The sequence below is a fragment of the Ipomoea nil genome, unplaced genomic scaffold, assembly GCF_001879475.1.
Source record: "Ipomoea nil cultivar Tokyo-kokei standard unplaced genomic scaffold, Asagao_1.1 scaffold1237, whole genome shotgun sequence".
NCBI classification, from domain to species: domain Eukaryota; kingdom Viridiplantae; phylum Streptophyta; class Magnoliopsida; order Solanales; family Convolvulaceae; genus Ipomoea; species Ipomoea nil.
Genome location: NW_017617665.1, coordinates 391,900 through 408,708, shown reverse-complemented (window position 1 = coordinate 408,708; position 16,809 = coordinate 391,900). Strand labels below are relative to the sequence as shown.

At 35.2% G+C, this 16,809-nt stretch overlaps 1 protein-coding gene across 1 annotated transcript; it reads right to left on the bottom strand.

The window, feature by feature from the left end:
• Nucleotides 1-2,439: 2,439 nt before the first annotated feature.
• Nucleotides 2,440-15,084, bottom strand: LOC109183933 (putative late blight resistance protein homolog R1A-10). Its single transcript, XM_019333960.1, has 3 exons — nucleotides 15,072-15,084; nucleotides 3,947-6,741; nucleotides 2,440-2,920 (listed from the first exon to the last, which is right to left on the bottom strand). The coding sequence occupies exon 2, from the start codon at nucleotides 6,733-6,735 to the stop codon at nucleotides 3,979-3,981; it is 2,757 nt and encodes a 918-aa protein (XP_019189505.1). The 5' UTR covers nucleotides 6,736-6,741; nucleotides 15,072-15,084; the 3' UTR covers nucleotides 2,440-2,920; nucleotides 3,947-3,978.
• Nucleotides 15,085-16,809: the final 1,725 nt, after the last annotated feature.

The window sequence follows — 16,809 nt, the reverse complement described above, 5'->3', positions numbered from 1 at the left end:
TTCGTCTCCGGCCAGCCAGGAGACGAAGGGGATCCCTTCGTCTCCGGCCAGCCATGGAGACGAAGGGTTCTCCATGGCTGGCCAGAGACGAAGGTCTCCGGCTGTTTTTTTTTTTTTTAAAATAATTTATTATTTAAAATTATTAAAATAAAAGTTTAAAATTTATTTTTAATTTTGTAACCCACACAACAGGTAAACAAGTCATTTTTGGTGAAATTGCATGGATTTGTGTAGTTCAAGGACCTAATTGTAGCTTTTTTGAGTTGGGTGGCCTAATTGTATTTTGGTGTGTAATTGGATGACCTATTTGACCCTTATTCCTTTTAGTAATTAACTTTCAGAGAAAATGGTGCATGTGATGACCGAAATGGTCCCTTCACTATAGCAAAATTATCAATTTGTCCCGAGTTAACGGATGTCTAACAGTTAGAACCATTTCGAGTAAAAAAAAACATAGTCGGAAACTAAATTGAGAAATTTTAAAAATCGAAGACCAGATTAGTAAAATCCTAATAGTTGAGGGACCAAATTAGTAACTAACTCCTTATATATATAAACATGAAAATTAAAGCTTATATATAAACAGTACGCATAAAGCAACCATATATGTTGATGTTAAAAGAAGGCAAAACAAATTTTGTTTAGAGATTTGATTTTTTCATGGGGTACTGCCCAACATCAACGAACACAAAGCAGTCATGTACTCATCGAACAAAATACAGTTGCATACACATCCATATATATCCATCATCAACGATAGAGTAAATACATAGGACGCGATAATCAACAAACCCACAATCAATTAACCTTATAATTAAAAATCTCCAAATATCATGAACCCTAATTTTAGTGTTTAATCAATTTACAACTTGGCTCTATAACTTAAATGCAGAAGCACAATTAACAATCGCATGTAAATCTAATCAATCAACTAAACAATATTCATGATCATGGATTTTTAATTTAAACAGAAGTAAAGATAAAAGTTACTTGTTCCGTTGGAGATGTAATCTTTAAATTGAATAAATCAATAATGATTCACCTCTCTGATCTGTATGCCTTAATCGCTTCCTGATGATGGGGAGACTTTAAAACTTAGAGACTATCAAAACTCGTATCATCCCTAGAGTTTTTCATGGTATTTATATGTGTGATGAGAAACTCTCTTTCAAAAGGAATGAGTAACTTCTTTTTAGGATTAGAAATCACTTTAGGAATGTGAAACCTCCCTTTAGGAAACCCATAACCTTTTTCATCTTTTAACTCTTATAAACTTAAATTTTAACAGAATGAGAGGGAGTGAATTTTACCAAGTAATTCCGTCTTTACACATCATTAATCATCACCGTGAGTACCTTATGGAATTAAAACCTTTATTATATAAATCAGTTAGGGGTGGACAATTCAACCGAACCGAACCGAACTGAACCGAACTTATAATAGAAAACTGAACGGTTCAGGATTCTTGTAAACCGAACGGTTTGGTACCGTACCGAACCGAATACCATATGATTTATTATTATTATTATTATTATTATTATTATTATTATTATTAATAATAATAATAATAATAATAAAAGTAAATTTAAATCCCTTGATACCTACACTGTCGTTCGGTTCCTATTCTCACCGGTATCTCCCTTAAAATTTTTATTTGATTTCTTTATACATCACAATTATATCTAACTTGAGTTATATTTAAAATATTAAGTATTTTTCTTAGTTTCAAGTTTCTATAAATTTAATGTGCTTTATAGTCATTCTAATTTTGATTTCTAGTACACTAGAATTATTTTTTAGTATTGGAATATATTTCGAGTGCACTGGAAAATAATATTCCAGTGCACTAGCAATGACATATTGTGTCCAAAAATTTACTATATAGTACTTGACACTTGTTCTTCTAATATCAACTATACAGATAAATGATTATTCATCTTGTCAATAAAAATATTCCAAGTGAACCAAATAAAGAGTCGGTTGTGCAAAAAAGTTAACTGATGCTTGTTAATTAGTTCTTAGTATTGGTGTTTGAACTTTGGATTGCTATTTTGTTATAAAATGTTTAGAGTTTGGATTTGGATTATGTGAATATGTATTGTTGGTAGTATGTTTGAAAAATTAGGAAATGTTGAAATTTGAGGATCTTAAACCGAACCGAATTAAATCCGAACTGAAACCGAACCGTTTTAAATCGAAAACGAAACCGAACCGAACCCTAATGTTAAACCGAATGGTTTAATTTTTTTTTTTAAACTGAAAAACCAAAACCGAGAAAAACTGAACCGAAACCCGAAACGCCCACCCCTAAAATCAGTGTTTTGAAATAATTATTTCTTACAAATCTTCCTTTAAATCTTCAAATAGATGATGGATTACAATGTGGAAAAGTTCTAGGAGGGCTTCTATGGAGAAAAATCTAGAGGGAGAACTGAGGAAAAAAAAAGTGCCCACAAAATAACTACTCCAAGCTATTTATAGTTTAAAGCTCGCACAAAATCGCAGCCCACTCGACGAGAATCACGGTGGGACGCACAGTGTGAGTCCCACCGTGAGTCTAAATGATCAGATTCTGATCATTGAGACTCACGCGGGTACTCACAGTGCGAGTGCTAGCGTGAGGCTCAAGGAGTAGAATCTGATCAGCACACTCACACTGTGAGTCTCCTGTTCAGAAATCCAATCAAAGAACTCACTGACACTCACAGTGTGAGTGCCAATGTGAGCTCCCCCAAATTGCCTTCACGCTACCATTCTGCTCCTTCGTTTCTCGGTGTGCCCTTTGGTTCTTGCCTTGTGTCCTAATGTCACATTTTCTCCCAAGATTAACCTCCTTTCATGCTTGCTTGCACCATTACTCGATCTTTTCTTCCTTTAATAAAAAATACACCAAATTAAGCATTGTTCCACCTTTCTTTACCTAACATTTGAGCAAAAAACAAAAATATGTGAAGTACAAATATAAGCTATTTCTTGACTTATCAACTACCACATAAATTTAACATTTTCACTTTTAATTATCAATAGTAAAAAATAATTTTGTTGAAATTACAATAAAATGTAGAACAACTTAATCAATCAATGATTATAGTAAAATTGTTGAGAATAATTTTGACAGAACATTTTCACACATCATTGATACTCTCATAGTTAAGATTGATACAATTGGAAAAAATTATTTGTATTCTGTAATATTTTTGAGATATAACAAAAAATACAGAAAAATAAGGAAACAAAACTAGATCATTTGATATCTTCAGGCGTGTATCGTACTCACTTTCGTATAAGTATTTAATATCCCTTTGCAAGCAACAGGGATATCCGATTAAAACCTATGAGATACAAGAAGATATACAAAAATATCGAGTTGCTCTGGCAAAAATGTCACTGTTAAGTTGTGTGAATGAGAGTTCTATCTAAAGATATATTCTCATGGTTGTACGGTAGATAACACATGAAAATATGACAGTGATAAAAACAACCTAAAAGTTAACATCTTTTAATTATGAATAGTAAAAAATAATTTTGTTGAAATTCTAATAAAATGCAGGACTCATTCATTTTTTTTGTGCATTGAATATTTTTTTAAGTATATTAAAAAAATAAACTTTTAGTATATTAAAAGTAACATTTAATCATAGTTTATATTGCAATGTGGATCATGATCGTATAATTTGTTAATACACACAAACTAAGCAAATTAAAGTTTATTATAAAACATTTTTTGTTACAAATTAAAAAAGACCTCTTGGACATTGCCCTACGTATACACTAGTTAGACCTCTAATTCTTCTATTTTTTTATACTGTGATTCATCATAGCAATTGGATCAATATTGGAAAACGGAACCAAGAACTAACATGAAACCAGGTGAGAAAAAGAAATATTAAACAGATTTTGCAAAGAAAATAAACAAAAGAATGAAAGAGAAACAAATGGAACATACCGGCCCCCTCATTCTTGCCGTCAACAATAACGTCAATAATACCGCCAATACTGGTTTTCATGAGAGCACGGCACCCCTATCTTCTTGAAAAAGAATTCCTTGCCGTCAACAATAACACAAGATTCCCAAATTCCGTGGTACCATCTCATCTCTTCTTGATACCTCATGGCAGAAGTGGCAATAGAAGGAGGACATTTTTCCAACGTAATTGACAACAACAAGTGCTTTATTACACCTACAAGAGGGATCTCTTCTAGAGAATAACAACGTTTTAAGAATATCTTTTTTAGCTTTGGGAAATGATTACTAGTATTGGCCTCCCATCGGTCAAGACTTTTGGATTCAACCTCCAACTCTTCTAATTCAGGGAATCCTCCTTCAGCCACTTCCCACACTTTGCCATAGAAAGCATTCTCTAGTTTCAACACATTAAGCTTCGGTAACTGCCCAATCACCGTTAAAACCTTTACTGGAAAATTAGTCTCACTCAACCTCAGCTTCATCAAATTTACAGGAAAACCAACCTGCTCTAAAAGGGTTATACTACCAACTGGAACCATAACCATTAGAGTCTCCAACCTCAATAAATCCTCAAAATTCTCCAGAATGATGATAGGATTTCTGCAACATCGCTCACCATTGCAACCAGGCACTAAGACATCTTTATACACAACTTCCAGTTTTCTTATGCTTGGAAACCTGCAATAATACACTTCTTTTTTCCTAAAATGAATTGGCATTGCACAAACTAATGTTTGCAAATTCTCTTTAACCATGTTTGGAGGGTCTATCATATACATATCCCCAAGTTTGAGATGCCTTAAATGTTGCAGCTCCCAAATTTTGGATGACAAATGAAGAGTACGTGCTCCAAGTGTTGATTCATCAATGCCAGAAACAGTAGTAAGTGTTTGCAAATTTGAATTACTTGATACTACATCATCAAAACTCTCAAACCACTGTGGTATGGAAATGTATCTTAGAAAAACTAAATTCCTTAAGGGCAATAATGACACTCTTTTGAGTATTAGAAATTTACTGAAATCTAAAATTCTTAAATGTCTGAAAGGTATAAACCTTTCAAAACCTCCCTGAAAGACGAAAAGGGAGCGAGGGATATTTGAACTAAACAACGCATGATAGTCCAAACTATGTGAGCGTAAACTTAACCAGCGACATGAATTTGCGAGTATGTCTACTGACCATCCAATACACTGTTGAGTATTTGCTGCACATAAAAGACCTTCTTTTTTAGCTTCTCGTACACAAAAGCTATGCATGTCAATATGTATGGAACAAGTCTTCGGTCTTGAACCGTACTCAGCCTCTATTCTGACTAGTCCTCTACGTCTAAGAGCCCATAAATACTTGTAACCTATATCTTCTAATGACTGACACCCCAACGGCTTCACAAATCCCTCAGCAATCCATAACTTAATAAGTCTTTTCACATTGATTTGACTGTGTTTTGGAAAGACCACAAAATATAAAAAACAAACTTTTAAATGTTGTGGCAAACGATTGTAAATGTTGGTAAGCTTACTTGAGTGTTGTCTATCTCTATGCAGAATTCCCAATGACAGTAATTCTTTCTCGATCTTCTTCCATTCTTTCAATGTGTAGTTGCATTTAGATAGACGGTCTGCAACTGTAACAATTGAGCGCGGCAATCCTCCGCATTCCTCAACAAGATGCTCAGCAATTTCTAAAAACTTAGTTGTCATACGCTGTTTAAGAGAAAATCTGTGGGAAAATAGTTTCCAACTCTCATTGTCACTTAGGTAAGGCAGGCACTTGATCTTGGTGATATTCCAATATTTGATGATGTACTCAACCACATCAGCAAAAACAGTGGTTAGCAATATCCGACTTCCATTTGAGTCATCCGGAAAAAATTGGTGGATATCATCCCAAAGCAGAGTGTTAGGGACATCATCCAAAACAATTAAATATCTTTTGCATTTCAAGTGTCTGTGCAGTTGCTCTTTTAGTTGAGAAGAAGTGCTTCCCATGTCAATTTCTTCATTGAGGGTTGGCCTCATTGATTGAAGAAGGTGGCGCAGTAGTTGTTGCACATTCCTATTATGCCTTGGCGGGATAGTAATCCAAGCTTGAATGTCGAAATGTGATACAACCCTTCGATCTGTATACAGTGTTTTACAAAGAGTTGTCTTTCCAATGCCTGGGGCTCCAAAAATTGTGAGTACTCTTCGATATAGGCATAACTCATCAACGATAAGATGCCTTCTCAATGAAAAGAAATCGTCATCAAAAAGCATTATTATATCCTTCTTCTCCTCCTCAAACTGTGGAGAGCATTGCAAGGATCCACCCGACGACGCAATAATGTTGTGAGGGTGAGAAGCTGCAGCTTCTGACCAACCAATCAATGGAAGAGAATGATGGTTAGCCGCTTCAACTTCATTGTTGATAACCTTCAGCAACTCTTCTGCCTCGTTTGCTACTTCTTGCAAACTTCGATGGAGATGGAGTTCCGCTTCATCAGCTTTTTGTTGAAGTTGAAGGATGTTTGTGAGTTGTATTTCGATGGCATCTTCAGCTTTGAGTGCAAAGTCTCTGATTTTGTTTAGCAGATGTCGTCGGACTGGAGCACCACTACCCACAGCGTTGTTGTATTCTTCCTTCACAAAGGCTTCCATAGAAGAAAGCTTCTCAAACACAGATTTCAATAGCTTTTCATCATCAAGACAAAGAGACACTCTGTGGTTGGGATGCAAAAATTCAAGCTCAATGGTAGCCATCAGAGAAGTCAAGGCAACACAAGCCATCTCTCACTCTTTGTATTTTTTTTTTTTTTTTTTTTTTTTTAGAAGTAAGCTAAGATTAGAATGTAATAATGCATTCGCAACTTTTGGCTTTGCTAATTTATACTACATATCATGACTCTCCCCCAATTAAAATTCAAAAAAAAAAAAAAAAAAAAAAAAACAACAAATTACTTATTCTCACAATTATAGGACACATTACCATCACTCATCACGGCATGTATGAATTATTCTCTTCTCTAAAAATAATGTCTCAATCAATTGGTAGATGTGTAAATGTCACCCCAACCTACTTATTTAAAAAGTTGATAATTTAGTCTTCAAATGATAAATCAAACCACCTAACAACTCCAATTTTGTTTTTATATTGATATCAATATGAATAACTAAATTATTTGTCTTTTGCTGCATAATTTATGTATTGATGTTGTATATAGGAGTTCGTGTATGTTGCAAGGAATCAATTCAAAATACTTTGTGGATGATAGGAGGGAAGTGGTAAGTTGTTAAGCATAATTTTTCAATATTGTTCATTGCTTGTAAATGTTTAGTAAGTACCAATAATAATAACAACAACAACAACAAAAACAACAACAATAATAATAATAATAGTGAACAATTTTATTGTTAAATTCGATGGTGAAAATATTTTATCGGTTAACCAAAATCTGAAGATTATTTTTGGACCAGAGTCTACAATGCGAAGTAGACTCTGGTCTATGGTATAATTTACCGCATTTCTTGACTCTTTCCTCATATAATTCCGGGCCTCTTCTAATAAGAATACAAATATGGCCTACTTATTATTAAAATGAATCATTATTGTATGGACCATGGTCCACACAAGTTGTGTAGACCATATTTTGTTTACTGTAAAATAATGTACATTCAGTACAAAAATAATGTATATTCAATATAAAATTAATGTACATTGTATTCAGGGGATATACATTATTTTTGTTCTAAGTGTACATTATATTGTATAATGTACATTCAGTACAAAAATAATGTACATTTAATGTATTAAAAATATATTTTTTGTTATAGTCTACATAACATTGTGTGGGCCATAATTTGCCTTATTAAAATTGCTTAAAAAATTACTTACACTCATAATGTGTTTATATTTATATTAATGCAAATGGTTTTATAGCAATATAAAATATACAATAATATTTAATTTTTCTGTTATATTAAATAAACTATTTAATATTTAATCGGTTCTGCAAATTATAGGATACATCATTATCATTCATTACATCATGTTTGAATTATTCTTTTCTCTAAAGAAAATGTCTCAATCAATTCGTAGATGTGCAAATGTCAACCCATACTCGGTCTATAATTAATATTAAAAAATATGAAATACTTATTATTATTATTAATGAAGGTATCCTACTTATTTAAAAAGTTGATTGATAATTTCGTCTTCAAATGATAAATTATCAAACAACCTAACAACTCCAATTTATATATATATATATATATATATATATATATATATATATATATATATATATATATTACCATGAATATAATATGGAGAACTAAATTTAATTATTTATCTTCATTCCTTAAGTTATGTATTTATGTTGTATATAGCCGTTCGTATTGCAAGGAATCAAAATACTTTGTAGATGATAGGTTTGGAGTGGTAAGTTAGTAATCATAATTTTCCAACATTGTTCATTGCATGTGAATGTTTAGTAATAAGTACCAAATAAAAAAATTAAAATAATAATAATAATAATAATAATAATAATAATAATAATAATAATAATAAAATAATAGACGAAGTGAACAATTTTATATATTGTTACATTCGATGGTGAAAATATTTTATCAATTAACCAAACGCAAACATCCCCATATAATACTTGTTAGCAATATTATAATTATATGTTACACTTATGATTAATATTGTAATAGGATAGGTCTCTGTGGCTTTCCTGTTATGTAGGATTCCTTTTTAGCTATTAGTATTGTATTCCTATCCTACTGTAACTGAATTCAAAAATTCAATTATCTCATCTGGTATCAGATTGACCAGGTTAATCCTCTCTCCTTTCTCCTCCCATCACCACTGCCGCTGCCCCTTCAATTCCCACACACCAACCCTCAACCACCCGATATGTCTACCAACTCCTCTGAACGCACGATGTCCGCCGGCGGTGCTTCTTCTCCGGCCACCACCCAAAACCCTTTATCCGGTGCTCATCATTACGTTTCGATTAAACTAACCTATCGAAACTTCTTGTTCTGGAGAACTCAATTGGTGCCTTTCCTCCGTGGCCATGAACTCCTTGGCCATGTCGACGGCGACACCCCATGCCCGCCGCCTACTGTTGACGTGCCTCCAGCTTCCGGCGACTCGGCTGCAACGACCGTCTCTCCGACGCCCAGTCCCGCTTATAAGGCTTGGATCAAGCAGGATCAGTCGCTGCTTTCTCTCCTCATTTCATCCCTCTCGGATGAGGTGATGCTCCTCGCGGTAGGATGAACCACATCCAAGGAAGTTTGGGATTCTATCGGCGCGACACTATGCAGTTCCTCTCGTGCACGATGCCTCAGTCTCCTCGGCCAGTTCCATGGTCTCTGGCAGGGTAACAGCACTGCGGCAGAATACTTGGGCCATGCCCAACTCTTTGTGGAGGACCTTGCACATGCCGGCCAGCCGATCTCCCTCGACGAGCCGAACATGTTCGTGTTCCAGGGGCTGCGCCTGTAATATCGCGCCATGGATTCCTCTCTCACGGCGGCAGGTAACCCTGTCACAATCCCACAGATCTACGACTTCCTGCAGGCACAGGAATTCATCCACGCTGAGGACTACCCGGCCGGAACTGATTGTGAACTCCTTCCTGCACCGGCCGCGTTGTATGTTGGTCGCGGACGCAGTGGAGGTTGCGGTGGTTCGACTGGCTAGAATCAAGGTCGCGGCAGAGGTGGCGGAGGTCGAGGCAAGAACGGCAGGGGCGGTGCACTGCGATGCCAAATTTACCGGTCGCAAGGACACACGGCCATATATTGTTACAAGAGGTATGCACCTCAACCGTCGGCGCAAGCTAATATGGTCGTCCCGGGCGACGTTGCGGCGGCAGCAACGTCAACTCCGGGTTGGTTTTCGGACACCGGTGCGACCGCCCATGCTGTCGCAGTCTGATGAGTACAGTGGTGGTGATGTTCTCCGCGTTGGTAATGGCGCAGGTTGGATAATTTCTCGAGTCGGTCATGCATCTATACCATTTGTGTCAAAAATGTTACGTCTATCTAATGCCTTTCATGTCCCAAAATTTTCTGTTCCATTATTATCTGTTTACCGTCTAACAAATGGCAATCATGTTTTTTTTGAATTTCACAAAGATTGTTTTATTGTGAAGGATTCAATCGCCAGTGCGGTTCTGCTTAGAGGTCCCACGTCGGGAGGTTTATACAAGCTCCCGGTTTCCCAGTCGCATTTTGCTTATATCACGTCCCGTACAACTCCAGTAGTCTGGCACCGTAGGTTGGGCCATCCCCATGCACACGTCCAAAATCAAGTCTTAAAGTCATGTCCGGTCGCACCAAATAAAGCCAAATCCACGGGATCGTGTACATCGTGTCATCTCGGCAAAGCATCTAGATTCCCGTTAGACCGAGTTTCTTTATCTAGTAAAAATGTGTTGGATTTAGTTTATACCGATATTTGGGGCCCTGCTCCTGTAATCTCTACTAGTGGATTTTGTTATTTTCTATTTTTTGTAGACGATTATTCCCATATTTTTTGGTTTTATCCCTTACGGGTAAAATTTGATATATATAAAAGTTTCGAGTCGTTTTGGGTCATGGTAGAACGTCAGTTTTCGCGCTCTATCAAGTTTATTCAGTCGGATTTGGGCGGGGAGTATCGCAAGTTACATTACATTTTTGACAAACTGGGAATCATTCATCGCCAATCCTGTGTGTATACGCACGAGCAAAACGGCAGGGTTGAGCGTAAAAATAGACATGTAGTCGAAACTGGACTAGCCCTATTAGCCGAAGGCTCTGTCCCAGAACAATATTAGGACTATGCTTTCGAGATGGCTACTTGCTTAATCAACTACTTACCCACATCAGTTCTACAATATGATAGTCCCTACAGTCATATATATAAAATCTCACCACCATACACATTCCTACGCGTCTTCGAGTGTCGGTGTTACCCTTATCTACGGCCCTATAATCGGCACAAGATAGAGAACCGCTCGACACCATGTATCTTCTTAGGGTATCCTCCTTCCTTTAGGGGCTATAGATGCATAAATCTGTCAAGTGGAAAAGTCTATATCTGTCGTCATGTATGCTTTGATGAAACTAGTTTTCCTTTTTCAGATGTGACAACACATGACACGGCGCCATCAATGCCGCCCGCTTTGCCGTGGGCATATGGGCCAATAATAACGCAACACCAGTACACGGCCTCGCCACCCTCGGGCCCTCACAATCTGGTACCATTAGCTCGGGAGCCCCCTCCCTTGGCTATTGAAGGACCGGTCATACCCGTACGTAGAGTTCGGGCTACCCAACTGCAGCGTCGACTATCTGCAACTTTCAAAATCCGGGATCTCGGTACTCCCGGGTTCTTTCTTGGTATTGAAACTCTAAAGACCGATACTGGGCTCGTGTTATCTCAATGCCACTATATGAAGGATATTCTAACTCGCGCTGGTATGACTGACTGCAAGCCACTAACAACTCCGGCGGCTGTCAGTCAACCTGTATCACCCTCTGACGAGCCGTATGACAATCCGACTCAGTATCGTCGTATCGTGGGGGCTCTGCAGTATTTGACTATCACTAGGTCGGACCTGTCCTACGCTGTCAATCTCTTGTGCCAATACATGCACTCTCCAACTACCGATCACTGGGGTCTAGTGAAGCGAGTGCTACATTACATCAAAGGCACTCTAGACTATGGTTTGCGACTCTCGGTGTCCAGCTCCTCGGCTATTCACTCCTTCTCAGACTCTGATTGGGCAGGGTGTTCGCTCGATATGAAGAGTACTGGTGGCTATGCTGTCTTCTTGGGGTCCAACCAGGTTTCCTGGCTATCCCGCAAGCAGCGCACAATTTCCCGCTCATCGACTGAAGCCGAGTACAAGGCTCTCGCTGATGTTTCTGCAGAGGTCACGTGGGTTGTGCCTTTACTGCGTGAACTAGGGCTCCACTCCGGCGAACCACCCACGCTCTGGTGTGACAACTTGGGAGCTACCTACTTGTGCGCTAATCCCGTCTTCCACGCCAGAACCAAACACGTGGAGATTGATTTCCATTTCGTTCGGGACAAGGTCGCCTCTGGGGATCTGGTGGTTAGTTTTGTGTCTACTAAAGATCAGCTGGCTGATATCTTCACCAAACCGCTACCGGGGCCGAGGTTTGCTGCACTTCGTGACAATCTCAATGTTGTGGCTCACCACCTTTGTGCTTGAGGGGGTGTGTTAGCAATATTATAATTATATTTTACACTGATGATTAATATTGTAATAGGATAGGTCTCTGTGGCTTTCCTGTTATGTAGGATTTCTTTACGTTAAGTTGTTTAGCTATTAGTATTGTATTCCTATCCTACTGTAACTGAATTCAACAATTCAATCATCTCATCATACTTATATATTTATATATATATGCATTGCATATAAAAACTTATTTAATTGAATTTCTCACTTCTTGGAAAAGTTGAAATACATTAGGGTTCGTTTGGAAACCTAGAAAATATTTACTGGAAAACGATTTGTAGAATATAATTTATGTTTTAAAAAAATATTTTAATTTTTTAGTTTTTTGCTAAAGGTCAGAAAAATATATATCTTTATTTAATTGGTTGAAAGTTAAGAAATTGCATTTTTTTGTTTGATTCATTTTTCTAAAAATAAATATATTATTTGTAATAATAATAATAATAATAATAATAATAATAATAATAATAATAATAATAATAATAATAATAATAATAATAATAATAATAATAATAGTAGCTGTGATGTTGGTGGAGGTGATGGTGGTGATGGTGGTGGTGTGCTACGTTCGTTGGTGGTGTGTGATGGTAATAGAAATCTAGAAACTAGCTTAAAGAGAGATTAGAGAGAGACGTGAAATAAAGAATTCCAAAAATATCTTTCAACTTAAAATCTAGGAAAACATTTTAATTTTTCCCAAATTAAACCTTTTTTCCATTGACTAGAATGCATATTTTTGTTTGACTCTATTTTCTTTGAATATCCAAACACTTCAAATTTGAAAAAATGATTTTTGAAAGTTATTTTTCGAGTTTTCAAACCGGCCATGAATGGAAATTTAACATTTAATCTTAGTACTTCTGTTTGCCAAACAATATAGAATTAATGGGACAGCTAAACCACGAAATTGAACAGTCATTTAGAGTAATAATAATATATTAGTACACATATATAAATATATTAACTAAATTTGTAATAATGCATTTAATTTGCAACTTTTGACTTTGCTAATTTATACTGCATATTTTCAATTGTTATACCATGGCTTTTGGCTTTGCTAAGTGTCTGATTTTGATTTGCAGATGTCGTCGGATTGGAGCACCACCCACAACGTTATTGTATTCCATCTTCACAAAGGCTTCCATATAAGAGAGCTTCTGAAGCAGAGATTTCAATGCCTTTTTATCATCGTGAAGAGACACTCTGTGGTTGGGATGCAAAAAGAATTAAGCTCAATGGTAGCTAAGAGAGAAGTCAATGCAATTATATATTTTAATTATTTAATATTTAATCCGCTCTGCAAATTATAGGACACATTACAATCACTCATTACGGCATGTTTGACTTGTTCTCTTCTTTAAAAATAATGTCTCAATCAATTGGTAGATGTGTAAATGTCACCCAAACCTACTTATTTAAAAAGTTGATAATTTCGCCTTCAAATGATAAACCAAACCACCTAACAACTCCAATTTTGTTTTTATATTGCTACTGCTTAATTTATGTATTGATGTTGTATTATAGGAGTTCGAGTTGCAAGGAATCAAAATACTTTATGGATGATAGGTGTGGAGAGGTAAGTTGTTTGTTCATTGCATTTAAATGTTTAGTAAGTACCAATAATAATAATAATAATAATAATAATAATAATAATAATAATAATAAAAAAAAAAAAAATAGAAGTGAACAATTTTATTGTTACGTACATTCGATGGTGAAAATATTTTATCCATTAACCAAAAGCTGAAGATTATTTTTGAATCAGAATCTACAATGTAAAGTAGACCCTAGTCTATGGTATAATTTACGGCATTTCTTGACTCTTTCCCCCTATAATTTTAGGACGCTTCTAATAAGAATACAAATATGGCTTACTTATTATTAAAATTGCTTTAAAAAATTTTACTCCCACTCATAATGTGTTTATATTTATATTAATGCAAGTGGTTTTATGGCGATATAAAATATACAATAATATTTAATTTTTCTGTTATATTAAATAACTATTTAATCGGCTCTGCAAATTATAGGATGCATCATTATCACTTATCAGGTCAAGTTTGAATTGTTCTTTCTCTAAAGAAAATGTCTTAATCAATTGGTAGATGTGCAAATGTCAACCCATACATAGTCTATAATTAATATTAAATTAAAAATATGAAATACTTATTATTATTATTATTATTGTTATTATTATTGTTATTATTATTGTTATTCTTATTGTTATTGTTATTGTTATTGTTATTGTTATTATTATTATTGTTATTATTGTTATTGTTATTGTTATTGTTATTGTTATTGTTATTATTGTTATTATTATTATTATTATTATTATTATTATTATTATTATTATTATTATTATTATTATTATTATTGAAGGTAACCTACTAATTTAAAAAGTTCGTTGATAATTTCGTCTTCAAATGATAAATCAAACCAGCTAACAACTCCAAAACTCTTTTTTTTATTACCAAAAATATAATATGGAGAACTAAATTAAATTATTTGCCTTCATTCCTTAAATTATGTATTTATGTTGTTTATAGCACACTGCTGGAAATTAGGGAATTTCCAACCACCTGAAAGTGATCTTAAATCAAGTCAGAAGTCCATCACCACCGACTCTCGCTCCAGATTAACAAAGAGAACGTCGGCCAGGAATTCGATTCATCTGGTAAAAGAGCGCCGAGGAGCCGGCGGCAAGAGCCCAGAGAAGCTCTCCGCGGGTTACATAATTTTAGGGATGACCAAGCTGCCATGGTTGCATTTTTTTTAGCTGCTTCTTATTTTTTGCTGGCTTACCAGTAAATGTAACACCTGCCAACTCTACTATACATCTAAAGACAGGTTGGTGTCCTAGACCTGATCTGAATGTTTCTTAGGTTCATTTTTTTTAGAGTTGGAGTTGGAGTTCGAGTCTCGAGTAATCATCTTTTTGTTAGATCTAAATAGTCTAACTAATACTGAACAATACTATACGAGAGATCTGACCTCGTATGAGCGGAAGCGAGAGCCGTGTATATCCAGCCATAGTTGATGTTCCTGTTGTGTTGCCTCTTAACAGTAGTCCGTTAGCCATGTTTTGCCTCAGACCTGACTCAGAACCCTAGATGGTGTATTGGTGTCTACTGAGCAGTCTGAGTACCGTAACTGAATGTGCTAACATCAATCATCCTATATCCCATCAATCCAGGATTATATTAGGCACAGAGTTTGGTGGACTAACAACTTCTAGTTATTCAGTCCAACCAGACCACTTAATAAGCCTAGTCCACTTGCACAACTTAATTAAGGCCCTAATATATAATATATAATATATATTATTAGGGAAAATCTTACATTCTCCAACTTGGTGCAAGTACTAGCATAACCTTCACCAAAGAACAAACACACGAATCATAGTGACATGTCCTCTATTTAAACAGAGTAGTATCCATTATGGTCACATGCATTTTAATTCTCCAATTTAGGTCCTTAATGAATAAACCCTATGTTTATTCTCGGTACCTTAATGGATGTTTCTCAAAATACATTATGTGCACAACTGAAAGACAAAACACATCCAAATCGTACAAAAGAGTACACTGTATGATCTCTAAAACTATATAAGCATGCCTTAAAGTAGAGATCTCTTAATGTTAGCCTAATGCTAACTATATTCTATTTCTTCTTTATAAGTTAACTTTAAGCACTATCTTTAACAGCTAAGAGCTTGGAGTTGACACGTCTGTCACTCCCACTCATCAAAAATAGTCAAAAGATAGTCAAGTCACAGAAGCATTCCAATAACTTAGGCAATAAACCAAACGTCTAAGTCCATAAATTTGGAATCTTAATCATACACCATAACTTCCCAAATAACTTCAATGTCCATTTTAAATGAACTAACATAATGAGTGTTACTTATATGTCCCAAAAAATTGTTTTGAGCCCTACGAACCAAGGCCCAGGATCAATTTTGAAGAAACTTAAGACTCTATTAATCACTGAAGAATTTATTAAATTACAGTGCACCACAAGTTAAATGCTTTTGTTCTAATAAATTCCTTTGTTACAACATTTTCATAAATATGTTGCACAACCAAATGTTCAATAATTTGAACTTATGAATTTATATGAACAAATACAAGATTAATACTTGTGGAATCTTTTGAACTTATTGTTTAACATACAACCCAATTTGGAATGTATGGATGCAACAATTAAATCCAAAATCTCTAGAGTAACTTAATGATCTTTTTTTCTAAATGATCACTCCCACTGGTTAAAATATTCTTTAGCGAAATTAATAAAGTGAACTTAATAATATACATACTCATAATTGATTTATTGACCAACTAACAAATGAAGACATAATTCCCAACCATTAGTTGGACATACTAAATAATCAATTTTTGGTTCCAATTAAAGTCCAACTAAATAATGAAGATATAATTCTCCACCATAGTTGGACATACTAAAAAAACAAAACACACCTTCCAAAACCAAGTTAGAATTTGGCTCAAAAGATACATTTTATTATTATTATTGGAATCCAAGAGGTATATCAAATCACGTAACTTACTACAGTTAGTTCGAAGAACCGAGCAAGATTCGTGGA

Excerpts from the sequence above, each read along its gene's own strand:
- LOC109183933 (XM_019333960.1), bottom strand. The coding sequence starts at position 6,735 with ATGGCTTGTGTTGCCTTGACTTCTCTGATGGCTACCATTGAGCTTGAA.